Source organism: Onychostruthus taczanowskii, unplaced genomic scaffold, assembly GCF_017590055.1.
Source record: "Onychostruthus taczanowskii isolate IOZ18803 unplaced genomic scaffold, ASM1759005v1 scaffold18, whole genome shotgun sequence".
Lineage (NCBI taxonomy): Eukaryota > Metazoa > Chordata > Aves > Passeriformes > Passeridae > Onychostruthus > Onychostruthus taczanowskii.
Window position 1 is genome coordinate 5,429,117 of NW_024499017.1, and position 27,402 is coordinate 5,456,518.

General features: G+C 40.8%; 2 protein-coding genes across 5 annotated transcripts; one reads left to right on the forward strand and one right to left on the reverse strand.

Annotated features, from left to right (window-relative positions):
* Positions 1–4,581: 4,581 nt before the first annotated feature.
* On the reverse strand, positions 4,582–23,966 carry PRMT7 (protein arginine methyltransferase 7). Of its 4 annotated transcripts, none has more exons than XM_041400974.1 (18): positions 23,550–23,966; positions 22,525–22,690; positions 21,733–21,769; positions 20,290–20,439; positions 19,624–19,732; positions 18,784–18,896; positions 17,377–17,618; positions 17,041–17,218; positions 15,850–15,977; positions 14,901–15,060; positions 14,334–14,417; positions 13,245–13,292; positions 12,267–12,356; positions 11,509–11,670; positions 9,123–9,197; positions 8,554–8,714; positions 7,251–7,347; positions 4,582–6,695 (listed from the first exon to the last, which is right to left on the reverse strand). In XM_041400974.1, exons 2-18 carry the CDS (start codon positions 22,617–22,619, stop codon positions 6,540–6,542), a joined length of 2,085 nt encoding a protein of 694 aa, XP_041256908.1. In that variant the 5' UTR covers positions 22,620–22,690; positions 23,550–23,966; the 3' UTR covers positions 4,582–6,539. The 4 variants fall into 4 exon arrangements, with proteins under 4 accessions (XP_041256908.1, XP_041256905.1, XP_041256906.1 ...); XM_041400971.1 differs by lacking the exon at positions 23,550–23,966 and adding an exon at positions 23,276–23,408; XM_041400972.1 differs by lacking the exon at positions 23,550–23,966 and adding an exon at positions 23,230–23,359.
* On the forward strand, positions 23,356–27,304 carry SLC7A6OS (solute carrier family 7 member 6 opposite strand). Its single transcript, XM_041400978.1, has 5 exons — positions 23,356–23,582; positions 24,279–24,656; positions 24,999–25,196; positions 26,038–26,161; positions 26,628–27,304. Exons 1-5 carry the CDS (start codon positions 23,439–23,441, stop codon positions 26,747–26,749), a joined length of 966 nt encoding a protein of 321 aa, XP_041256912.1. The 5' UTR covers positions 23,356–23,438; the 3' UTR covers positions 26,750–27,304.
* Positions 27,305–27,402: the final 98 nt, after the last annotated feature.

A 27,402-nucleotide genomic window follows, 5' to 3' on the forward strand; every position in this document is an offset into this window, starting at 1 on the left:
TCCCTAAGTTTCATACAAAACAGAACCACATACTAAGCCATCATAATGCAATATGCCAGCACAGTTTTCAGCACAGGGCCATAAGGCATTTACACTGCCTCCAGCAAACCCTCCCTCCTCTGGCATGCAGGCCTGGCCACTGAGCATTAGTGCACTGCAGTGACACACGAGAGAACTGCTGGAACTGCTGCACCACACCTTCCCACAGCTAAGGCCTCTTCAGTGAACTCAGATAAAGCTTTGAGTTTGTGCATCAAGTCCAGAAGCATAAACTTTAGATGAAAAGTCCTTCTAGGCAGAAAGAGCTTTTGCTCAAGAGAGATTCAAGTCCCTGATGCTGGGAGACTTCCTGGCTTGTTTTCCCATTGGCTCTGTTCTGCTCTCAGGACCAGCCTGGCCAACAGGGACACAGGAGCTGCAGGAAGGAGAGGTGAGCACTGATTTCAAGCAAGGCCAAGGCTCAAGAATAAGCAATGCCAAAAGGGTCACCGAAGGGCCCATCACCTAAACTCCACGACAGAATGAAACTACTTGAGTTGGAGTCCAAAGATGGTTGTTACTCAATAGAACCAGGCAATGAGAAGCATTATGGAAAACCATCAAACAGCATCAACTCAGGAGGTGAGACACAAAACACCAGTGCTGATTTAAAACAGCAGGAACAGGAGCAGCCAATATTAAAGCCACTGCCTTGGCCCTCAGTACCATGTCCCAGCATGCCAGGACACACACGTGGCAAAACAGCCAGCAAAATTATATGGTCTGAATATTCTCTTCACACCAGTTCATTACCCCTGGGTGTTCCTGGATCCCTCAGGCTGGCAGTCACACAGATACAAACTCAACACGTGAACTTTGGTTTCTCAAGTCCCACAGTTGCTCACAAAACACAGCAAGCCTCTTGGCCAGCTGCTCTCCTCCCTGTGGGCTGGCAGCAGGAGCTGACACATCTGATTTTGGGTAGGAGACAGCCCAGGGCACTGGGATGCACAGGCAGGGGTAAGGAGAGCATGTCCATCCCCCCTGCAGCTCAGCCCCTCAGGAGCCTGGCAGGAAGGGGCACTGGGGCACGACGGCAGCTTGGGGACATCCCTGGCCCAGCGTCCCCGGGTGCCACTCCTGCAGAGCAGCTGGCTCATTCCCAATTCTGGATGCACTCCCAGCATTCCCACCCCACACGAGGGAGCCTCATCCTCTATCACCAGCCCCTGGGCACAAGTGACTTCGCTGCTGCTGTCAGGCAGGCATGAGATGAGACACGCAGATGAACTGCACAGCCCCTCCAGCATTCCTAGAAACACCACAGCAGCAGGGACAGGGCATTTTGGAGAGCTGCAGTGAAGGCTGTTTATCTCTCCCTCCCACCTCATTCATCGCCACAGCTTGATTTATTTGCTGATTGTCAGGAGTGTGAGTAATTGGTTTCTTAGATACCCTGACAGGAAGCCAGAGGGCACCTTAAGTGAGCACAGAGACAGCAGGATCCACGACTCTGCAGAAGCAGCAGCACACTCAGTAACCTGCAGCACCCACTCCTTCTCCCAAAGCACGAGTACATCACTTCCCCAAGGGAGTGGTGTGCAAGGCAAGAGGGAGCAGAGGCTGTGGAAAATGACAGGAGTGAGAGGCACAATCCACAGCAAAGGGGCTGCTGCAGCTCGTCATGCAGCTGCACTTCAGCAAAACCCTGAGGAAGAAGCAGAGGGTACACAACCAGTCTTGTGTAACTTAAGGCCAAGATACCCTGGGACTGTGCCCACACCTCTGTGAAGAGCACCTGCAACTGCAGGGCTTTCCCTTGGCACACAGGAAGATCATCAGCTCTCATTCATTCATTGGTGCCTTTGTCCACAAAAGAGGCATCTTTGAGGCTCTCACATCCTAGACAGAATCCTGCTGGGGGGGAAAAAAAGTGGGTCATCTTCACGACAGCTTTTGAAAAGAAAACCAATGCTCTATAGCTTTGTAAATATATATACATATATATATATATATATTTAAATTAAATATGTAAGTTCTATATAATATATTTTACATGTGCTTTAAAACCCAGGTGGCTTTAATTACTGAGCTATCCAAGGATTTACTGCCTCAGAGTCTTTATCTGCTGCATCTCGGTCAAACCTCATAAGGCTGCATCTGAAATCACACTGTGCTAAGAAAACAAATGATTAAAGCAGAGCTAGGGAGTCAGGGGATTAGTCTATTCTGCATGGCCTTGAGCAAGTCATTTTTAGCTCTGAGGCTCTAATCTTATAGTGAGCCTGGGGCAGAAGAAACACTCATACACCCACACAAACCACACTTAATTTTTTTCTCATCTGAAAAACAGAGATGACAACACATACCTCTCTGAGAAGCATCTTAATCACTAATCTACACTAAATTCTTGGTAATGTGAAGTATTACAATGATTAAGTACCAAGCCAAATTAACATTTTGCAATGCTATCAGAGTCAATAAGGTAGAATGACAACACAAGCACCCATTGTATTCAGCTCACAATCATCACTGGAAAAATCCAACTCTAGGAAGCTCTAATAGTCTCTTCCCCCCCTAACAACCAGCTGTAACTACAAATAGAATACAAAAGATGAGTGACTAAATGAATTAGTCCTGAACTGCATCCTCTATCTTGTTAAATGCAGGAAGCCCACACAGAGCAGCTTCAAAGGGACTAATGAAGGAGAAAAGCAAGCTCCAGGATCTGAGTCCTTGAACTGCCCAGCTTTCAGACAAAAGGTACCAGTTCTCTTGCAAATAAAGGAGCAAGTCTTGCACCTGCCACGATTTAGAAAACACCCTTTAAAATGCAAGACCTGTCCTTCATTAGAGCCATGACAACCTCACTGTCCAAGAAGTACTATTCACTCTGTATTCAGCATGAGAGTTTGTTGCCTGCCTGCTTTAACAGCAGATGCAGGTCTGGGTTAGATTTACTAGCAGTTGCCACTTTGTGCACTAGTTTTCCCATTCCATGCATGTATGTACAGTGTATCTCATAACAACACAAGTGTGATTTGCATCAGACAGCTGCATTGCATGTCTCTGCATTTTCCTGATTTATAATGTGCTAGAAATTTAGAAGTGGGTTCTCAGCACCCTCTTGTGGAGTTGTGCTGTGGTAACCACCACACCTTAGTAAATTTTAATTGCAATTCAGAACTACAGAACAGTTACTTCTGCAGTAAAGCCAAAACTGGGAAGTTAAATGTGAATGGCAACACTTGGTAGTTTATTATGACTTTTAACACCTGACTTAAACCCGTGTTTCAAAAAGCTGCCCAGCTATACACTGGCTCTACTGCAATATCTGAACTGTAATACTGTTTAGTTCAGTGCTGGCAGAAGATCCTGTTTCTATTAGAATGTGCATCTGTGCCTGCAGGCCTAGTCAGGATCAAAGCCATTGTCATTTAGAAAAAAAAAATTGCCTGTGCTGGCAGCACCAAATAAATTCCTTCCAAGAGAAAATAGAATTCTTGCTCTGCTTATTAAGATGCCCACAGCCAGCAGCTCTTCCAACTCAGAACATCACTGCAATGCTTCTGTCAGGTCTGGGAACAAATGGGAGGCTGACTGCTGCTCCTGGGCAATGTGTTTGTTTGATAAAGTGGCTTTCCTCCCCCAGGTGTGTGCCTGCAGTAAAATGCCCCGTGGAAGAGGACAGAGATAGAAACAGTCTCTTATTTTGTTCTTGCACACATAAGTAAGAAATGGCCAGTGTCCCTCTGTAAGCAGCTGTTTTCCACACTATTGACAGATCACATCAGGTTTTTAAGCCTAACCTGAAGAATTCACACAAGTCAAGAATGACTGTTACATACAATAAATAGTCCTAATTAAACAAACTTGTGCTAAGGGTTTGCCTCAACTTAACAGCTCCCAGCAATTTTAACAATTTTAATTTTAAATCCTTAAAGCACTTGCCACACATTTGTGCTAAGGGTTTGCCTCAACAGCTCCCAGCAATTTTAACAATTTTAATTTTAAATCCTTAAAGCACTTGCAGTGCCTGTCTAAATGCACAAGCCAGAACAGCAAGCATTAGTGGTGTTGGTAACACTCACAGTGAAGTAGAACATGCACAAGGTTTCTCGAGCATATCCATCAGATTCTGCTCTTCTAAGGAACTCACAGACGCTGAAATATGCTCAGCATTCCATCTTTCCAGTGCTAGGGGGTTTTTTTTGGATAGCAGCAATGTAATTTCTGCTCCAGGTGTACTGAAATTCAGCATTCCATCCTTCCAGTGCTAGGGGTTTTTTTTTTGGATAGCAGCAATGTAATTTCTGCTCCAGGTGTACTGAAATTTAAGATGTTCTTCCTCATATGCACACAGCACACAGCTCAGCCCTGGGAACACAGTTCTGCAGGTGGCTGCTCCTGCATCCAGCCTCTGCCCTTCCCTTTCACTGCACCCCTGAGAACCTCTACAATCCCAGGTCTCCTAACACAAAAAGGGTTTAGCAAGGATGCCCCTCAGTCACCACCCCTAATACCCACTGCAGGGATCAGGTGATAACCAGGTAATAACACTGATAACAAAACACAAATTCCCATCAGTGTGGATTTCTTCCCTTTGGCTTTTGAACAAATTTATGTTTTATTTTTATTTAGGAAGTACAACTCAAGCACATCGACACACAGTTATCTTTCAGAAAGTTAATACTGCACAATAAAATACTGTGAATTTGGTTGTGGGTTTTTCTGTCTTATTTTTTCAAACATATAAATTCTAACACATTGCTATTAGTTTTGTGTTACTGATGGAACACTGTACTCTTTTGCTAGATCCAGAATGACTTGTGCAGTTAAATGCCCTTTCAGAAGTTATTCCTACTGCAGAGCAAGAACAGCAGCTCATGCTTTCTGTGTCAGGCCAGACACAGGAGTTACAGGGCACAGTCAGAAGAGCAGCTGTAAAATGCCAGCAGCCTTTTTCAGCCATGCACAACTGTGCCTGTGCCTTTAAAAAAAAACATAAAGGGCCAAGCCTCTATTTTAAAGGCATGGCCATATTACTGTTCCCTTTAAAACTCTATTGTGTGCAACACATAACAGATTTGCTACCATACTTTCTGTGGGCTAGGCACAGTGTATCAAAACTAAAACAATTGTTTCATGAACAGCACCCTACACATTCCAGAAAAGTATGAAAGCGATGAAAAGTCTGAAAAGACTAATGTTAAGCATCTTAAAAGTGCAGTTTTGAAAAGTGAAATTCACAGACCTCATCAGCAGCTGCAGGGTTTCTGTTCATTAGGAAAATGGATCTAAAAATTTGGGAATATTTCAGATGGCTTGTGGGTCATAAATATGATCACAGCATTAGGGGAAAAAAAAGGAAGAATTTTTACTCACAAGAATGATGTATCATGGTGACTAGCAAAGCAGAGTAGGGGAGGCTCCTGCTGCCACGAGGATCTTATGATATTCCTTTCACTTTGCTAAAGCTGCTGCTCAGAGAAATAGGAGTAGCTTTGGTAACTGTCATCCCTGTGGATGGCTGACATAATTTGGGACTGGCAGGACATTGATTTTCTATCAAAACTTCAATAGATCGCACATACAAAACAGATACACCAATTGATTCTTCATAAAGCAGAACTCATTTCACACAATGCCACTGCAGCCAATGTGATCTGGAGAGCAACTAAGAAAACCTCAGTAGTGGACATGTGCTACTGCAGAGCACCTCACAACTTAGCCAAACTGGCAGGTTTTATTTACACCTCTGATGGAATGAGTCATCTTCAATCATATATTGAATATTACATATCTCAGAAAGATTTGCTTTTTGCCCACAACCCTTTTTTTTTGTTTCTGGTCAGACTACCATCAGTTTGTCACTTCCAATAATTTGAATATATACTTCCTAAGTTCCAGTCACAGCTTTCCAGATGTTGGTCACATTTTGGCAAAGGACTCTTCAGAAATGCAGCATCTCAGATCATCAGCTGCAGCAGAACATCAGTCACCACCATTTAATTCCCTGGCCATTTCAGCTTAGAACCAGCCACAACTCAGACAAGTCTGAGAGCAGCTAAGCTGTTTCTTTCTCCCTATTAAATGTACTAATATACATATATGGCTTGAGCTGGGATTTCTTTTTGTGCAGTCTGGAGATTATCTCATTTTACAGTGACAAGAGCACAGCCTAGAAATAGATGTGTTTAACTCACTTTTCTCTAATGTCAGTGTATGGTGTCCTCATCCAATGATATGCCATGCAATAACCAGCTGCTACTGTCAAATCAACTGTTTTGTACCTCCTTAACACTATGTAAAACCCTGAAAAAGATGATAAAAAGCATATGTGTATATATGTATATAAACCCTGACAAGAATACCTGCCCCTAAGAAATGGGTCCTCTCTACCTCACTAATTGTATTTTGAAAACAAACCCAAAAAGGTTAGAAGTATGTTAAAGAAAAGTTTGCTCTCTGAACACAATGAAAGAAACCCTCTGCTGTACAAAAAAGGGGAAATACTGTATGTTTATTATAATTTAGGAATATGAGCAGGAGGAAGTATTTTATAATAGCTGAAAATCCATGGCAACCTCTCCTGTCTTTGTGTCAAAATTTATAGCATATGTGACAGCAGTAGGGTCTGACAAAATTTCTGATTCAATAACAGGGCTGAAGAAATAAACAGCTTGCTTGCAGTGGGGATTCCATTCACAGTTTCCCTATAGGAGAGAGTTAGAAGTGAAAGAAGTCAAAATCTACAATATTATTATTATACAGTAACAGCGCAGTAAGAGTTCTTGTTCTCAGCTGAGATCAGTGAACAACAGTTATAATTTATACTGCCATCCACTCCACTATGGAACACATAACTTGAAATACCATCTGCTACACCACACACTGAAGTCACTGACTTAAAAATGGATTTGGTCAAAGAATACTGAGATAGACTACTAAAAATATTTACTCCTTCCCCTCCAAATTTTTGCTTTTGTTAAACTGAGGTTATTTGTATGAAAAATTCTGCTTTGACCTAGCATCCCATTTAAATTCTGAATTTGATTCCAAACTAGGGAGCATTTGGATGCAAATCAGACTCTCCCATTTTAAGGTACATCCGCTGCTCCCCACAAAAACATGAACACATGTTTTTAGTAATTCTGATGACACAGTGCTCAAACAGCGTGAGAAGGGGCACTACACAACCCAAGCATGGCAAGCATAGACCCTCTGCAATCCTACAGACTTTGACATAATGAATTAAAATGAAGATATACCTTTTCATTGGACAGTTGCATCAGTCCTGTACTAACAGAGATATCAGCAGTAAGATGATATTCCATCCACAGAACTGCTCCGTGGCTCTTGCCTTTCCTGGGGAGAGATGCAGGATAAAACCTGTCACAAAAGCTTAGACACTGCACTAGTGTTTAAGTGAGAGCTGCAAAAGCAACTTCCTTCCTTGAAAGAAAGCTGAACAGCTGACTGAGTTGGTAATTGGGGGCAGAAACTTTAAAGTATTTGCAGATATGAAATCCAAAAAAAGGCAAGGAAGAGCACATATACATGTCATATATACATGTCATAACTACATCTGCTCAGCAGCACAGCCCCTTAACCAGCACTGAACAACATGGCATGAATTACACAGCATACGCTGAGAACTTCCTTTAGAGACCCCAGTTTCTACTGACTCTGAATGCAGAGGAAATATTTACCACTCACACTGTGTCACTTCAAGTGCCTGCTCCACAAGAAGCAGAGGTCATGCCACTGTGCTGCCTGTAAACACAACTGCTGCAAAGGCACAGAGACCCCACACAGATGGCTCTGCAGTCTATGAAAGCTTGGATTTTGTTTAATGAGAAACACAGCAGTGTTTGAGCTATGTAAGCTCTAGATAGCTAAAAATTAAAACTTTCTTGTTTTTAAATACTTAACAGCATTTCAAGTTTGAACAGAATTAAGTACAACCCACAGTTATAGTGGAAAGTATCTCAGATGTGGCAAAATATAAAGACTGCCAGGATTACAGTTAGAAGGAAGAATAGCATATACATTAAAAGCTATTAACATATATACAACAATTATATGCTACTAGCATATAATTTTAAAGCTATTAAACTTAATAAGTTATTCATTATGAAACACAATAAATTTGACAAGCTAAGTAGAAGCTTTTTCTGCAAGAACTCAGCAGTAAGCAACAAACAGAAACACTAAAAAACATCCAGGTAATATTTTGTTTTGTCTGAAGTATAAATTAATCTATTTAAATTTTAAATAATGGTAAAAGCAATTAAAATGTTATTTTTTAAACAGAGGCATATTATCTAATCTAATAATATCAAACATTATTGTAATATTGTTATAGCCTACTGTGAATACCCACAGGAAGCTTGTGTCAGAGCAACTTCCACAATAATCTTAGGTCACATTATTAAAAACTGCCAAGTATATTTGCACCAGTTAAGTGTAACACACTTAAAGGAGATCTAAACTCAACTCCTCTAAAGAGCTTGACTGGGAGGTAAAGAAATGGATGATGACAAGAATATTTATTGCAGTGAGAAAACTGACCTTATGAGCTTCACAGAGCCCTCTGTGCTGAGACAGTGCTGTGGCACAGTCTTTGTGAAGTCAAATGTCAAAACTTCCTGGGGCTCTGAGAGTGACTTGCAGGGATATTCCCACAGCGGGTGAGGTTCTGCTTCCTTGGATTCCCTAAAATTCAGAGAATCCTGAAAAAAGGAAGGAATAAAATTAACTGAAAATAACAGAAATGCAAGCCCAGAGTATTCAAGCAATAAAGCTGCAAGAGGGCAGGACTGCACTTAGTCACAAGGGAGAAAATGTCCTTCATGCATTAAACCAAATACTGTGACTGGGGCCCTCAGCCCTGAAACAGAAATGGCACTTTCAAAATGCAATGCATTGAAATTTTCTTTTCCCTCAACAAGAATTCCACTCTACAACTGCCTGTACTCCTCCAAATTAATCTAGAGCAAAGCTCTAGAAACTGATACAAATGAATCTCAAACAATGCTGTTCTGCCTAATACACAAGTTTTTCAACAGTCACTAAATGCTTTATTAAGCCAAACTGAATTTCTATTTTGCTAAGACTTGTGGTGAAACTAATTTTCTTACTTTAATCATATCATCCATAGTCTGGACATCAAAACCTTCACAGATGCCACATGGACTCCGGATTCTCCATAAGTCCTGTAAGAAACAACAGCATTTTGTTTGGCTTTATCAAAGGAAATGGGAATTCTTGCAATAATTTTAGCTGTAGCTTAGACATTCAATAGCAAGCCACATACTATGTATATGTTGCTAAACCATTACAACTACTGCAAGAATCAGAAGATAATTCTAGGAAAAGGTTTTTTAAAGTCAGTTAATTATTTAACCCCTATTTTCAACTCCTCTAAAGAACATTTCTTACAATTTCTGAGCTTAGTTTACTTTAGAGCAGCTATGGATTTGCCAAGATCTAACCCTTACAGCCCCTCCACTTTCACTATCCAGCACAGCTAAGTGCTCCCAGTAGTATCAAACATCTCACAGCCTACCAGAGAAACACACTTCCCTTTACCACAAAGTGGAGTAAGATCATTTTAGCCACTTCATACCATGCCTCTCACTGACTTTAGCAACCCACTGGACAGACTGACTCAGTTCAACATTTGCCTTTTCTTAGACCTCATTAATGGTCTCTTACTAGAACACTAATATTAATTAGCTGTGGATACATTCTATTACCTGTCCATTGTCACACTTAATCTCAAATGTTTCTGCTCAAATGGCAGCAGGACCACTCCACATTTAAACAAATACTGCTACAATTGGACTACAACTAGTTCATGACTACAGCATGAAGTAGAGTGAGTCTCTGGACCAAAACAGACAGGCAGCATCCTGCTCCCTAAATGCAATTATGGATGGAACAAGTTTCCTAACTTCATAACAAGTAATTCCATCAATTTTTTTCTCCTGGATCCAGGTTCTGCTAATTGCTTAACCATGATGACATATCCATTCTGAGAGGACAGAACAGCCTACAGAACAGGTTCTGCAGGAGACCTTGCAACACTGTGTCTGCTCCCTCAGTCAAAACAAGAACTGGTAAATGCAGAGGTTATTTTTAAAATCCCACAGATTCCAATCTTTGACTCTAGATTCACCACTGAAAGAAGATAATGTAAATTAAAGCAATAGCTTCAGGGTAGCCTACTGGAACAAAAGAAAAGTTAAATGTTCTACCAAAAATTTTATGTGGAATGATCTCTGAACAAACCCTGTACATGAAAATGTATAACTGAGGCTTAGGTGACATGAATGTTACTCCACATTCTGCTGACTGCTGAATAATCTTCAGGCATCATTCTGCATGCTTTGGTTTCCTCACCCAGAACATGAAGAGAATAATGCTTACTTACTTAGAAAATGTTGTGAGCTCTAGGGAAGTAAATCCTCTAGATAAGAGAGCCGGAATGAAAATTCACTACTTATTTCAATCTGATTATTGCTGATTACTCTAAATACCTGCTCCCTATTACAAGATTCAGATTTACATTATTTATTCAGTATATAGTTAAACTCTGTACACTTTTGCAGAGAACTAAAAAAAGGTCCACCACAGTTGATTAGCCCCAGAGGGGAGAAAGAACAAACCCATTATCACATGCACAAATCAAAGGCAGAAGTAAGAGAATAAGTTTAAAGAGAATTCAAATAAAGAAACTGTTAAGGGAGAGAAGGCTCAGGCACAAAAACTACAGAGCTGGTGAGCCAGAGGGGAGAAAAAACTACAAAAAAGACCTGGCATTTTTAACAGATAAACTGAAGGCTGTGTTTATTCCTGTGAAAATTCCTTCGATTATAGGTGTTTTTATTTAGAGTATGTACATTTATTTACACAATGCCAGATTACAGAGTTCCCTGACTTAAACTACTGGACTTTGCATATTAATGATGAATGTACTTAATTTCCATCTTCATGGCAGGTAAACAGTTTGTTGCAAAGTTCTCAATAAATGAAAAAAACTACGTTTATAACTTTGTACAATATCTGAAAGATTACTTTTCAAAGTATTTTTAAGATGGGCTCATATTCAGAACTGTGCACAGGCTCAGGCAGTTAAAAAAATGCACATTTTCCCAATTGGGAATCCTGCCTACAGTCTTATAAAGCCTCATTTCAAAACCGGATATGTTGCAGAATATCTACTTTATACATATATTTATATATAATATACATAATAAAATAACTAACTTTATAAATAACCACAACTGTCACATACTTCACTAATCCCTAATCTAAACATGCAGCCCTTTTATTTTAAATGGCAAAATTACTTGAGTTAATTTGCTGACAAGGGATGGCTGAAGTAGCAAAATTCACCCTTCAAGATATCAAATATTCTTTTCTCAGGTGGTAAGTACAGAACATACTGGACAGTATTAAGATGCAGTAAGTTGTAGAGTACTCAGTTTTAATGGATTTGTGTAAATATCTGAACAGTCTCACCTGGAACTCCACAATCATCATGTGCAAAGAAGCAGACTGAGGGAGGACAGTGACACTGCTGGCAAGGTGAGTGCTCACAGCTGTCCTGGCATACCAGAAATACAGGTTATGCCATGGCAACAAACTCGTTGTGAAAAACGGCTCTCCCACAAGGACAGAAATCTTGGCAAAGGAGGGAAGAGATAAAAAGCATTATAATAAAGAACAACTCACAACACAGGCTGTTTAGATCTTCCAATAGCTGCCAGTGCAATATACTAAGTGAAATCATCTGGATTGCTCCACAGGGATTTAATTACTGTACACTGCACATACAGCACACTGGACATTGCTCTGTGGCTTTAGCTACATTTTAAATTGAATTTTCCTGCAACAAAGTTTGTGAGAAAATACTGAGTTTGAGTTTGGAAGGCTTTGTAATGAGTCACAGAATTTTGAAGTTTTGAAGTATGTTATTACTTCCAAATAGACTGCAATCTTTTTGAGTGGCCTGTGAAAGAGTTACAGCCTTGTAGAACCAGTTAAACTGCCTTAACTACTGGGGCAATTATACAGCAGGGAAAGTCAGACCCTTCAAAAACAAAGCAACAACCCTCCCATATTCTTCAGTCTCCTTTAGTTTTAGTGACACATGGTGTGAACCATTTTAATTTTAGATCAATTGGGATATAACAGAATTCATTGTGGTTACAACTCATTTTTACCTTCTGCTCCCTATCAACCCCTGAAATTCAGTATAATGGACAACTGTAACATACCTTTTTATCCTCCAAATGAGAAGGCTCCAGCAACTCAGGACGAGCTTCTATTATTTTAATTTTATCTTCAAGATGATTTGCTTTAAAAAACTAAAATCAAAAAGTAACACACTGTCTTTATGAAAAGCGACAGTTGAGACCAAAATAGCAATTTTATTGAAAATAAATTAGAAAAAGTCCCAGTTTAATGAAACTGCCTGCCATAACTCATAAGGATGATACGAGTCTATTCTTGAAGGCTGCATGCACCTAGAGCCAACATGTCACCTCCAGGGAACTAAAGCACATGCCCTCAGCTACCTAAAAAGGCAGATAACACAAAAGTTGCCTCACCTTCATTCATTTGTACTTTGAAACATATGAGAAGGATAGTAAAAAAGGCAAGAACCACTTCACCTATGAATATACTGCAAATTTGGCTTTTCTTTGAGACCAGGTTCCAGTCCTCCCTTGCTTACTTTGAAGCATATGAGAAGGATAGTGAAAAAAAGCAAGAATCTCTTCACCTATGAATATAGTGCAAATTTGGCTTTTCTTTGAGACCAGGTTCCAGTCCTCCCTTGCCCACCATTCCTGGTTTTGCACTTCTGAGCCACAGGCTGAGCCAGATCTCTTTCAAATACCCAGTGCCAACTAAAGGAGCCACAGCCCAGTGATGACTCCAGGGAGCTGCTTCCAGTCACCCCTCAGGCACCAGCTGCCTGTCCTGCACTGGCAGAGCCTTTGTGCCCTTCCCCAAGGCAGAGCAAACAGCAGAAGCAGGCATTCCCACCTGTCCCACTGGGAAACAGAACTGATGGATTCTGCTTGCCAGGTGAGACTGGTGAAGCTTTGGGATGCTCTCACTAATCCTCAGAAACAAATGGCCTGGCTTTCACCACCAAGGCAATGGCAGCAGCAGAGCAGCAGCTCAAGCACACAAGCCAAGAGGCCTCTGCAAAGGAGAGATCCAGCTTTAACAGAACATGGATTACTCACTTTTTCCATGACAGAACAGGACACACCAGAGTTTTCTAAAGTAAACACCTAATGAAAATACACAGTTAGTCAAACTAGCTTTTTAGTTTTTAATTAAAATCATATGTAACTGAAGAAGGAAGCAATATTTTCATGCCCTAGTGAGCACAGTTCATAAGAACCATGCATATATTCCCACTATAATGAAGCTTTTTAACAACAAAACACCCCCCAAAAGTACAGGTTAAATACTTCTGTTTTCACAGCTATACAAGAAAAAAACCCAAAAAAATCCCCAACAGAATGCCAATACTTATTTTTCATTTTTATGTTGCACACAGCATATTAACATTTGTCCTAAGCACATATTTACTCATGAACAAATAAAAGCATATCACCAGTGTGCCAAACTGTAAATACTGCTTAATATGACCTGACTGTATCAGCTGGAAAGTGCTTAGAAACCTTTTGCAGTAAGAAAAAAATTAGTTTTTATCCAAAATTGATGAATTGTTAGGCAATATGCTACATTCCTCAGGATTATATTACATTACACATTCCCAGATATTCAGTTCAACTCTAAGAGATTTTAGTTTAAAGAGCCCCCCATCAAGTAGGGCATTTATGTGTGTGAGACAGCCAGGCAGCTCTCAGTTACACACAGACCCAGCTCTCTTATGGCCTCCTACTCGGCTCTTACAGATCTTCTGCTCCAGACTAGGTAATAAATGGAATTATGAAATTCCAAACATAAAAGAAAAATACCTTCCCACATATTTAGGTCCATAGAGTGTTAAAAAAAAAAAAAAAAAACCCAAAAAAACCCACAAGATAAAAGATGGCAAACAGGAAGCAATGGGGAATGAGGAACTGCACTTTCTCTCAAAACTACACATTGGTAAATGTCCAATCTGGTAATTATTATCTTCCTAGACTTCAGCTTGACCAGAGATGAATTTCAGCTCCCCTTCAACACAATGTGAGCCTGCTCCTCACTTGTCCCTGAAGAGGCACTGCAAATAGTTAAATAATGAGCTGGAAATGAACTACATGAGAGAAAAATACCAAGCTAAAATGCAAAGATCTGAAAAACAGGACAAAGTACTGTACCTGCTTTGCTCCAAGATAATGAGCCAGCACAGGCAGCAGACTGCCATCACTGATACAAAGGCAAACACTATCTGTTTTCAGAACCTACAGAAAACAAATAGTCATTGTTATTCTTTTTCCAGATGGAAAAGTTTTCATATCGAATAACTGTAAAAAAATTCTCATGTAATGCCCTTGGCTTAGGTCTGAAAAAGTTTGCTCAAAAATGTAATGCTTCATATCGAATAATTTTAAAAACTTCTCATGTAATGCCCTTGGCTTAGGTCTGAAAAAGTTTGCTCAAAAATGTAATGGATGTCTTTATTCAGCTACCAATATTATGTCTAACAAACACACAGAGCTACTACAAATTATATGCAAAATGGCTGCTTACCACTTAAAAATTTAATACTAAAGTTTTCGAGACAAAACTATAACTTCCATCTGCTGACGGAAGAAAAATACACTTTGTGAGCAAAGTCCTTTGCAGGGGACAAACAAATTCCGTGAATAATTACAATTCCATAAATAAACCAGGATGTGCATCCCTCAGAGAAGGCAATAAAACCTGCAGGCAGCAGCACTCACTTTCCTCAAGGCCTTGATGTACTGGCATGTCCGGTTCTGATCATTCAGCTCCCCAAAGCGGGGCCTGTTCCAAAGCAGATGGGCACGACACCTACAGACAGGACTCTCCACACAGGCATCTGCTGTATGCTCCTCTTCATCTGCTCTATTCTGCCCTTCTCTGGAAGAAATTTCAATGTAGTATCAACCACAGCATCAGTAAGATGTCTTTGCAAGCAGGCACATTGATGCATTTTGGCTGATATGCACAGTAATAATGAATACGAACTCTGCTGTCACCTTTTCAAATTTACTGGTTCTCCAGAGACATTTTTGCAACTCTGCATTTCCAAATGAAGAGAGGTCAAAAAGAGTTTTCACCTTCCTTAAAAGATAAAACCAAGAACCATCCCCCACTTTACCACTAACTGTGATGGTTAGGTACTTTAGGCTTTGCCCTTTCAGCAAACAGTCACTTGTTTGGATTTTGGATTCCTAAGTAAAAAAGGCACAGCAGATTCAGACATTTTAAAGCTAGCACTGGCTTTAAAAATGTTTGCTGCTATTGTCATTACAACCAACATGATTAAGCTCTTTTTAATCTGAGTAAAAGGCAGTAATCTCAAAAAGACAGTGCCAACCAGGAAAATAGAAAATGGAATGGCAATTATTTCACTTTATCTGATGTCACTTCACCTGTGCTGTATTTTAGGATTTCCAGGAATCAACCATGACTTTTATGCTTCTTTGTCAGAGAATGCAACCAGGTACAAGGCAGAAGCTTGCAGTCCAACTGAGTTTTTATGCATAATGTGTATTTTCCACCTGTGCATTGTCCATAAAGCAGCCTTTAACATTTTTCTACTCTTTATGTTTTAATCTTGCTCTTATACAGAGGAAGATGCTCTAAGAGCAGCAAATACTCCAGACTGGAGTAAGGGAGCAGCCTTTTCCACACACAGATTGTTACCTGGCTCTCTGCAGGTTGTACCACACAGAGTACTCGTCACGACAAGCAGTCAGGTACAACTTCTCACCCTGCAGAACTGGCTCCTCACGTGGAAGAAAATAAACACACTGCATCCAGTGATCCCTCCACTGAAAAGGGTTAATACACAAAACCTCAGGAACTCGTTCATAAATAGCAAATGGAAAGTAAACAAATAGTAGGAGATCAATTAGGAAGAATGGGCATAATTTTGAAAAAGCATTATTAATCTAAAGAACCTTGTTCAATTTAGCAAGGCTGAATAAACACCAATATCACATATTGAATAGTATTGATTTCTGGAAACAGAATAAGCCTCAGACCATTGGCTTGCTCACTGGCCAAGCTTCTATTGCAACCAAATGAAAAACAACCCCAAATTGCTCTGCATTTATTAATGCTGTTTACCCTCCACAATTAACTTGTGTTAGAAACCTGTATCAAACTTCTGACAGCCTCATGTACCCAGAATTATGCCACTTAGTGTCACTCTGATCACAGCACAACGACTTTGTGTTTCAAAAAGCTGGGTTTTGCACTGTGAATTACCTATTCTGATCAGTCACTCTAAACTGACTCCAATTCGGTAATTTCAAATTTTATTCTCAAACATGCTACAATCATTTTGTAACTTCCTTTTGACTAAGTTCATCCTACTGGTAAATTCATTCACAAAAAAACACAGGAATCTGACTTAATAGTGATAGTATTTCTGTAATTATCTATGTCAATCCAGCACTTTCCTACTCCAGCCTCTTTTTTTATGAGTAAAAGTATACTACCATGAACACAACACCTACTTGGAAATTTAACAGAAGAACTACAAGGAAGCAAACCACAGACTAACATTTAAGCAGGGATAGGGACTATTTAAGGAAACAGATATGGAAATGTTTATTTCTTGAATGTAAAAGAAATAACAATATCTGGAAGGACAGCTTCAGTCTTTAAGCTTTACATAGAAGATGACCCTTAATGTTTAACATTGAAGAAAACCTAAAATGGGCATATACCATGGCTAAAATTTCTACAATTTGCTTATTTAGCATATTCTAATACACTAAATATTAACAAAGTTCCTCAGCAATTTAAGGCAGAGCTGCTTAAACCCCCCAGTACAACAAAGAGTTGCTCAGTCATCTGACAATGGTATCTGAAGGCTCAGTATTTTACCTGCAAAGCAGAAGTGGGTTTCACCCAGTAGGGAGCCATTGTGCAATTTATCATCCCAGAGGGGTCCATGTCAATATCCCACCAGGAAAGTACAATTTGTGCCTTGCCAGATTTCACAGGCTCCAGCTGCACTTTATAGTAAGTAGAAGCACTCTGTACTGGCTTACTGAAATCCACACTGCAGGGAAGCATGAAAATTGTAAAAAGAAATATTACAAAGGAAATTGTAAAAAGAATTCTTCACAAATTCTCACCACTTTCTTAAACTCAGTACACAGCTTATATGAAAGGCATAACAGGATAACTTTGTTTTGAACAAAGCAATGTCTTCCTTACCTGAACATTTTCACCACATCACTAAGGGTACTGAAGTCATTTGAAGGCATCTGGTTCAGCTGGATATCACAAACAGAAGGAAGACCTGGACAGTTCTCCATTTCTGAAGGTGGAACAAGTATTTTTTCACCATCCTCTGCTTCAACATGAACAGGAAACAGTTTCTTCCAGGACCACATTCTTCTAGATTCCACTAACTGGACATACACTGTTGCCCTGTGAGGCACTGCCTCACATCCCTCCTGAGTGTTCAAAACAAAGAGTAAACATATTCAACAAGTTTCACTTATAAGTGAGAATTAAATAAATTGAAATGCAAACCCATTTAAAGAAAAGTTGGACCGAGAGCTTTGAAATCTAAGACACAAATTATTTTAGAGACTTTTGTAACATCAGAGCAATTTGTCTCTCTGTGAAATAGAATACACGTAGCTATCCTGTTCAGTGTAGTTCAGCAAGGCCAGATTACTTCATTAACCATGCAACATTATCAGTTTACTAGCCTCAATTAAACTTGAATTTCCATTCTTGTTCTGAAATATGAGATCTAGTCTGACCTTCTCAGGGCAGAAAACAACTAAGCTATCAAAAATACAAGAGAGTCGTAAGGAGAAAATAAGAAAAATAATGGCTCAAATAGTGGAAAACATAAAAGTTGTCCTAAAAATCCCACTATGAACTAAGAGCCATGAAGTCTAAAAACACTGCTTTTACAGAAAAAAAGACTAATTGCAATTTAGAGTTCTACATGGAGAGCAGTACAAAGTTATGGAGTGCTATTGTCTTTATATGGTGTCTTTTAAACTGGTGAATGGAAACATGGAAACCTAAATAAAGTTTTGCCATCCACATTTTAATGAAGGGAAAATATTAGAAAATGTAAAAGAGAAAGCCCCAAAATTATATCCATAGATTATAAGTCCAAAAAAAATAGGATATTATTTAAATACAGTGTTTAAAATATTTTCACATGCAAAATGCATAGGGAGTAGTAAGACCACAATAGAAAAAAAAAAACCAACAAAAATGAACCAATGCCTGGGAGATAAAGCTCATTAAATTTAGGAGAATTTTTTAAAATATCTTGAGACAAAGCTGTTATTAAGGAGAACTTCAAATCAGAACTGGATGCCTTTCTGAAAGATGTTTGTTAACCAGCAAGTTACTGGTGTCAACACAAAGCAACTAGGTGTAATTTCAGAGCCTGTGATTTACAATATGAACTCAATAGCTATATTCTAGGAATGAATCTAGTAAACTATTGACTGAATAAGAAACTAGCAGAGCTGATGGTGTATTTACCAAGGGATACAGAAGCCTAAGTTCTGTATAATGTCTATCCTACCTAAAAAAAAAGGCAGAAGAATTTTTCTAGTGATAGATGTGACACACTCCCTATTTTCTTACCTGTACAAGATATTTGTGTGCATGCTCATAGGTTGGTAAAGCTCCTTCTCCAATCAGCTCCGTATCAAATAATTCTGTTACCAGGATGTTTGCCCGACACTGCATATCTCCATCTAAAAGACACAAGTTAACACTGTAATGTTAAATCTTTACATAAGTCTTTCAAGAAGATGCTATACTGAATACACAAGTAATTAAAAAACTTACTCGTGTTTGAGAGTCTGCTGAAGACTGGAAATTATTTTCCATTCGAAATACAAATGGCTACTGAGACATTACCAGAACACTTTCTTCTGAAGTAGATTTCCAGTGTTACTTTCTAGAAAGTAAAGCATCACTGAATCCTTAAGGTTGGAGAAGATCTTTAAGATCAAGTCCAACCACTAACACAGCACCACCACCATGTTCACCACTAACCCATGTCCCCATGTGCCACATCCACACGTTTTTGAACACTTCCAGGGATACTGACTCTACCCTTTCCCTAAGCAGTCTTTTCAATGCTTTGCAACCCTTCCTGTGAAAAGAAATTTTCCTAATCTCCAGTCTAAACATCTCCTGGCACAACATGAGGCCATTTCCTGTCATCCTGTCACTTGTCACCTAGGAGAAGAGGCCAACCCTCACCTGGTTACAACCTCCTTTCAGCCAGATGTAGAGATGAACCCACCCCAGTTCCCTCAGTGTTCTTGATGCACTTGTTTTAATTAAAAAATACATAGTGTATGTAAGTAAGTGAATCTTAGAGTAAGTAAGCAAAAAATGTTAAAGAGTAAGACCTAGTCCTTCATGGTTTTCAGGTACTTGCCAATTTTTTTAAGTCCAGCCTATTTTTCTCACCTGGGCCAACTGTGATTTCAGTAGAATGCTTGTTGATTACTTTGATCTTGTCAGAAAAACCATTTTTCTCCACTATCTTCACAGCAGCATTAGCCATGGGCTTGAACACCTGTGAACACCAAGAGTGTAACAAAATGGTTCCCCACAAGTCAGCTTTCAAAAATGGAAGGGCATCAACACAAATGCAATATATTTAGTTCTGAAAAAAGATTAACATCTTATCTTTTCCTACGTTTGAAATTCACTACCGTGAAACAAGGCAATGAGCCTCACTTGAAAAATTCAGAGCTTCACAGTTAGTTATCAGCTGCCTCCAAAAGCTACTCCAATTTAACTTTTGAAACACAAGAATATACATTAATACTGTAGCATTTATGTTTAACAAATTAATTTCTTTGTAAAAATAAAGATATCTATACATGCATCAACATCAACAGAAGCCCCTAAAGACTCACATGTGCTCAAGACACTATGCCAATGAAACCAAAACACCCAGCACTGAAATACTCACTGAAGTATGCCAGAAACCTGCTTGTATTAACAGTGTAATTGTTAACAGACTTTCTGTTTCATTCAGAACAAAAATAACAGAGATAGTACATAGCCTGAAAATAACAACATCACAAAGAACATGTTGAATATGTGCAACCCCTAACCAATGCTCACCTCAATGGCATAGCAGAAATCTGCCCCAGCTGAAGCTGCCATCATGGACAGGAGTCCTGTGCCAGTCCCTATGTCCAGCACAATTGCTTTCTCACCTCTCTCTTTTACTCTGCTCACTGCAGCACGAATACCTTGGTAGTATTTCACATTCTGTGAAAAGAAAAAAATCAGCAACATTTTATCCATTTATGTTTTTAATTTGCGTGCAGAAATCTTGCATTCTTTGACTGTGAGTTTATAATCAGAAGAAGGCCTACAGACACTTCTCATGCCAAACAGTCACACCAAAGCCATCTTCAGCAATAACAACTGTACCTGGCACAATGAGCCCATTTAAAGTACATCAATATTTATCACAACATTTGTATTACCATTGGTCAATCAGCTATGTATGATTTCCAAATGTGATATATTTTCCTGAGCAAATAATAATCAGATGCATGGGAGATATTACAGGTTTTCTGATTAATTTTCCCCTGCAGAACTACTCAAATAGTCATATTTTCCCTAAGGCAGTACAAGAGCTGAAGTATCTTCGTTCAGATTCCTCTCTTCATCTACTCAAAAAGGTTCATACATGAGAATTAACCAGTGTAAACACTGGTTTTTGGTTACAGGGCAATAAATGGAGCTATAAGCACACCAGCACCAATAACAGGAAAAAAATTAATGCTGTCAGCCACAACATACAGATTGATACATATGCTTTTATTTTCTTTATAACAACCTACTGTAAGACATTCCTTTGCAAATGATTTATCAAGCCTTTCCAAGGAACACACAACCTTTGAATATTATACATTTGGAAGGCCTGCTGGACCCCCTTCTCAACAATTCTAGTCAACAACATTGATATATATAATTCCAGTAGCTGTTTTAATCACTCAGAAACAACCTGCTGCCTCTACACAGTTTATTAAATGCCTGATCCCACTGACATGTTTTAACTCAATATGAATTCCAGATTCATTGTGGAGGCACCACAAAAATCTTTCAAAACATTATTGATGGAAGGCTGACTTAATGGCTAGAGGAAAGTGAACATTTGAACTATTCACTCCAGATTTCATCATGCCTGTACATATGGTAGAAATACCACAGAAGAACACTTTACTTACACTTCTACAAAAACTAAGAAATCCAGCTTCATTTTCACTGCCTTTGAAATTTCAACTAAGGAGCTCTCTGTCAAAAATGTCAAACACAGAACAGCGAAACTGGCTACTGAAGATAAAAATGTTCTGCAGTAAACAATAGGACACTAAAGTCAGGTGTAAGAAGGTATCTGTTGATCTAAGAGCAGGTCTGGTACCTTAAGAGAGTACAAAAATGTGATCATTTAATCTTTCAGAGAAACCCATATAATCACACAGTGACAGCTATTCAGGAGAAATGCAATGGCTGTTTTCCCATCATTCAAAAGGGTTTTGCTTCTGTACTTACTCTGTCCTTATCATGAAGCATATCTGCATAGCGTGACCTGCAAGAAAAGATATTCCAGTTAAAATACTCCATTCTACAAAGCAACTGCTCCCTGTGCCCCACAAATGCAAAAAAACTGATGCACTCTTTGAGGACCTAAAGTGTTTCTCTAATATAATGGAAAATGTAGTTTCAGTGATCTGGCCATCAGCATATAAATCAACCACTGGCATCATCAACCTCATGAACCACTGGCACAAATCCTCTCCACAGCAATGGACCCAAGGCACAGACAGACCTATGGACAAGCAGCTGTGAAGTAGCACCTGAGACACACATAGAGTCATACAGAGCAATGAAAGACAGACCTTTTTTTTACTAAGACTTAAACTTCTTTGGTTCCCATTTCTTCATGGGTTGCACTACTCAAAAATACCCCAAAATATATCTTCTCACCTTCTCTGGCTATTACACTAAGCTCTTAAAAAGCAAGGACAGACAACTGGCAGTTACATGTTGCACTGGCATTTAAAAGCAATTTAGTCAATGCATTTTGTCCCAACTCAGTCAGTATCAGGATCAGCCCCACAGAAAACATTTTTAAAAAGTTAGAAGGAAACTACTTGGAGAATGACTTACAATATTCTACATTGACAGCTCTGCCCTGTACACCACTGGGCACATCTACAGTCTGTTCACCTCATGCCCTTAGAAGTTCTACAAAGACAGACCCCCAAACTGCCCTTAAAAAAATGCTGGATTTGCTCATTTTTCACTGTCCTTTAAAGCAACAAGCTACTTTTCCAAGCATACCTTGCAATCTCCTGGTGGTAGTCATAGTCCTCACTCTCTTCCAGCCACTCCATCGAGCCCGTGGTTGGATTGGCTCTTCCACAAAAGGTCTTCATGATCAATCTCAAGCTGTATTGTAATATTTATGTATTGTGTGCAGCTTTGCTTCAATATAATACACCAAATACTGTGAAAAAAAAAAAAACCAAAAAAAAAAACAACAAACCAACCACAAATTTTTAGTAAACACAAAAAGTACCACTTTAGCTTGTGTACATTTCCCCGACTACACCCGTCTTGACCATAAGTACTGGTGATAATTTTATGCTTTTTTCATAAGGACGTTTTAAGCTAAAATCTGTCACCTAACCCTACAGTGAAAGGGGACCCTGAAGATCATCTAGGTGTAACCCCTGAGAACACAACCCAGGAAAGAAACTAAGCACTAAATCCTGGTGAAGAGCATCCCGTAAGGGAGCACGTCGGGCCGGCGGCTCTCCTCTCCCGGAGTCCCCACAGCGTGCCCGAGGAGGGACGGGCACAGGCCCGGACCTTCCCCGCCTCACGAACGAGCTGCGATGGGGCACGGCCAGAGCGTTCTCCGCCATGCCCTGCCCGGAGCCAGCGCAGCGGGCCCGAGAAGCTGCGGGCTCGTCCCTCCTCAGAGCCCCAGGCCGGCAGCTCCGCAAGCCGTGTGTACCTCCCGCAGACACCGCGTGTGCCCACCTTGAGCACGGCGTGTGCGCCCGCCCCGGATGCCGCGTGTGCCTACCCCGGACACCGCGTGTGCCCGCCCCGAGCGCCGCTCGTGCCCGCCCCGGCACCGCGTGTCCCTGTCCCGGACACGGGGTCACTCCGCCTCCGCTGCCGCCGCCGCAGAGCCCGAGCCGCGGGCCCGGCGCCGTGCGGGCGCTCCGCCCCTTCCCGCGGGCGCCATGGCGGGCGCGGCCGTGCTGCGCGTGCGGCGGAAGCGCGGCGGCCCCGAGCCGGCCGAGGCGCTGCTCCTGGCCTGCAAGCGGCGCCGCGCCGAGCCCGTGGAGACCAACCTCTTCAAGCTGGTGGCGACCGTGTCCTCCAAGGTACTGGGCCGGGCCGGGCGGAGCGAGCCGGTGCTTCTGGAGGGGTTTGGAAAGCAGCGGCTCTGTCTGGCTGCTCTTCGCGGTCTTTCAGGGCTCCCCTGTGGGTGCGGTGGTCTGGAGAATAGCCCGGCCGCGGGCAGCGCCGGGCAGTGCCGGTAACCGAGGGCACGGCGGCTCCTCCCGCCCTGTGACGGCCGCGGGCAGGGCCGGAGCAGAGCCACGGCCCACAGCACGCAGTGACCCCCGTGACAAGCTGTGGCCAGCACTCGCTTTTCTACACTTAAGAGACACTTCCTCGCTTGGAAACTACAGAACAGTCAATAAGTGAAGCTTGAATTTCTGCTGTGTGAGATGCTGAAGTTCAGCCCTACAAGGATAACAACTGCCATCCAGCTTTAGGTCCGTTGCAGTCTTCCAAAGGCATGTGGTTTTGTTTGGAGAGCTATTCTGTACCACGAAGTTGTTTAAAAATCAAATTGAAACAGTCTTAGGACTTCTGTTCTATATCTTGTGCTTTTCTCCCCTCATAATAAGAGATTATTATGATTGTTATGTTGCTTAAAGTAATAGCAGAAGTTACTTGAATGTTGTGAGGATTATTGGTACTGCGGTTCTTCATCCCTTCTAAGAAGGAGTACGAATTGCTATGTTGATGTTATCGTTATGTTCCTCCTCCTTTTTGTTCTTTTCTCCCAGAACGAACCAGTTCAGAAGTATGTTAAAGATGCCATCACGCGGGACAAGGCAGCTCAAAGCCTGCGCCCCTCTTCGGGAAGCAGCCAGCGAATCCTTCAGGAGCTCCGTTGTACCAAGCAGGCGAGAAGGAAGGAGAACCGGTACCGGGTGATTTCCAGCCACCGGCCCGACTGCACCCACACAGCTGCCCCTGCCACCCATGGCCAGGCTGCGCCCCACGGGGACAGGTCTGAGTCTGAAGCACTGCAGGATGCTTCACCAGAAGAGAGTGGTGCTGTGGATAAGAGTTCAGACTGCTGTGGGAAATTCCAGCTGTTTGATATTGTACAAGAAGAGGAGACGGTGGGAGATTCCAGTGTAACCGCTGCAAACCCACAGGTCAGCTATGAACTTGGTGTGCTTGAAGTACTTTGGTATGGCTGTTGAGTGGTACGTGTGGGCAGGCTGCTGTGGGAGTTTGCCTGCCATGTCAATATTACACTATTTAATAGGAGCTTTAACTAGATTGCAAGTTGGAATGTTTCATGAGGATCCTAAGTGCACTAATGTTGAAACAGACAGTGTGCGGAGCTGCTGCTTAAGGAAGGGCTTGTACCGCCCTATTTTTTCTTTGCCCTGGTCTGATATAGAGATTCTCTTTTCATCTGAAAACTATTGGTTGTAAATAAGACTTTGCATGACTTTAGTGGAAATACTAATTTTCTTATTTTTTCTCAGCAGAAGGCTGATCCGGATGCAATTCTTTGCAATGCAGTAGAGATGATCCGTGAACGTTTAAATGTTTCTGAGGATGGTAAAAAAGAGCATGGTCACAGAGAAGAGGAGTATGTTTATGACATCTACTATAAGGAAACATCAGCCCCTGATTGGATTGAAAATATCCTTTCTGTACAGCCCTATAGAGAAGAATATGAATGGGTAAGGCTGTGGAAAAAATTATCTTTCTCAACTAGAAAAATCACAAACTGTGTTTAAAGTCCTGCTCTTAAAAGCTGTCATGCCAAGAAAAGTCCTTTAAGACAGACACTACATGTAAGCTCAGTGACTTCTGTGTTAGGCCTTTTGTAACTGCCAGTCCCATGCTCCTGCAGGTTACTGTTGATCCTGGGACATCATATGACAAATGAGAAGAATCTGTCTGGTTACAAACTGCCAGTTAAATTTTGGCACACAAAACTAGAGTAATTTATGTCTTGCTTGCGATTAGGAGGCAGCCATTAAAATGTCATTGTAAATAAGACTGAATAAAAAGAAGGGGGGGACACACAACTTTTACAGTATTGGAGGACTTGACTTTAGTCTTCATAGGAGATATTTTTTCATAATAAATTGTTCTTCAGTGACTGTGGAGTTAGGAAGTTTAATATAAGGTTTAGTCTTGTGTTGTATTGTTTCGGTGATCAACAGACTTGTATATTGGGAGCCTGAAATTACTTTCTCTCTTCCTTGATCTATTACAATTACTGCTGGAGTGAGCAGGATTAAGCTAGACATTAACATTGAAGTGCTGGAGTGGAACACACATGTATGACTTCACTGGTTGTTCACCTAAAGCAGATTTGAAGTGCTATGGTGAATACAGTGACAACTCAAATTCTTCTGCAGTGTGCCCTGTGTCACTGCAGAATTCCTTCTGCCTGCCACCAGTAAGTATTTCCTGGCTTTTTCTGAACTGTACAGCATTGCACAGGTGGATGAAAACTCACTTAACATTCATTATAAACAGACACTCAGCATTATGTTTTGTGTTGATGTGCAGGTAAATGATGATCCTGGTCCAGAGGAAGTGTATGAAGATGAAGATGATGAAAATGATGAAAATAACTGGCGTAATGATTATCCTGAAGAAGATGAATTCTTACCTGAAGAAGATGGAGAAAAAGGTACACCTGTCATAAATGCTGTTTGCTTTCCTGCTGTGCATGTATACATCTCCTCTTTTATACATGCTATCCCTAAAAAAGCAACTTAACTGAGAACTGCTGGGGTAGCATTCTGCTCTTACAATAGTGAAATGTGCGTAGAGGAGGATTATCTTTCTTGGAACTAGAAGAGAAATTAGTGTTTGTGAAAAGACAAAATTGAGAAGTCAAATTGAGGCTACTGGAATTGCAAAGGTTTGCTTGCTTAGAGAAGGAATCCATGACTTGGGTCCACATGCTTGTGAAACACTGTCTCTGCCTTCTGAAGTCCCCAGCCCAGAGTACTTCAAGCACAATTCAAGCCTCAGCTCATACAGAAGTTGTTCAGACTTTGTTAGTTTCTCAAGAAGCTTGAACTAGTCTGATTCACTTAATGTTTTAAGTAAAAATAAGGGGTAATCCAGAAGCGTTGATGCTTTCATTGCAGACTCTGAAGAGAGCTTCAGTGATGAGGACCAATGTTACAGGAGAAGAACATGGGACAAATATCGACAGGAGGTTTTGCAGGAATTTGGATACGATGAGATTGAAGATTTGGGTTCTGACTAACAGCCTGGTGTTGGAGATGAAATGCATACAGGTGAACATTTGCTGCTGTAGGAGAATGTACTGTCTGAGCAGTCAGCTTCAGCTGGTGGATATTAAACAGATGGGTGTGACTATGGCCACTTGACAACAAAAATGTTTTTCCAACCATAAGATGCTCTATGCTTTAAAATAGACTTTTCCACCCATTGCATGTGTTGAGGTTTTGAAGGGACCTTTTATTTATTTTTGTTTTCCCAAAGCTGCATGCCCAAGAGTTTGTACCTGTAGGAAATGTACAGATATGGAGGTACTGTTGGCAGCAGCCCTTCTGGTCATGTCTAATACATCAGGTTTCACAAGAAGACCCATGTGTCTGCCCTGATGGCAAATGGGAGTCCTGGAAGGCACCCTATCCTACTGCTTTCTACTTCATTTGTTCCTAAATGTCAAGTGACTTTCTTCACAAGTGTTTGAGCATATGAAATGCCTTGACCTGTCCATTACTCTCCCCAGTAGTTTTACTGCTGGAGTAGAACAATGTGCATTTAATTTGTAAATAAATTTTTTTTTGACCAAGTTTTCTTCACTCATTGAAAGATCACAGAAGTTGGTACAGCTGAACCCAGGTCACCATTTTAATTTGCATTTGTACATCTTTAAAACAATTCCATTGT

What these genes read in the sequence shown, in the direction of transcription:
- PRMT7 (XM_041400974.1), bottom strand. Translation starts at nt 22,619, where the DNA reads ATGAAGACCTTTTGTGGAAGAGCCAATCCAACCACGGGCTCGATGGAG. An exon ending in ACATCAAGGCCTTGAGGAAA is followed by an intron (nt 14,418 to 14,900) that starts GTGAGTGCTGCT and finishes TGTTTTCTGTAG; the next exon opens with GTTCTGAAAACAGATAGTGT. An exon ending in GGCTCTGTGAAGCTCATAAG is followed by an intron (nt 7,348 to 8,553) that starts GTCAGTTTTCTC and finishes ATCTCTCCCCAG; the next exon opens with GAAAGGCAAGAGCCACGGAG.
- SLC7A6OS (XM_041400978.1), top strand. Translation starts at nt 23,439, where the DNA reads ATGGCGGGCGCGGCCGTGCTGCGCGTGCGGCGGAAGCGCGGCGGCCCC. An exon ending in TAACCGCTGCAAACCCACAG is followed by an intron (nt 24,657 to 24,998) that starts GTCAGCTATGAA and finishes TTTTCTCAGCAG; the next exon opens with AAGGCTGATCCGGATGCAAT. An exon ending in TGAAGAAGATGGAGAAAAAG is followed by an intron (nt 26,162 to 26,627) that starts GTACACCTGTCA and finishes CTTTCATTGCAG; the next exon opens with ACTCTGAAGAGAGCTTCAGT.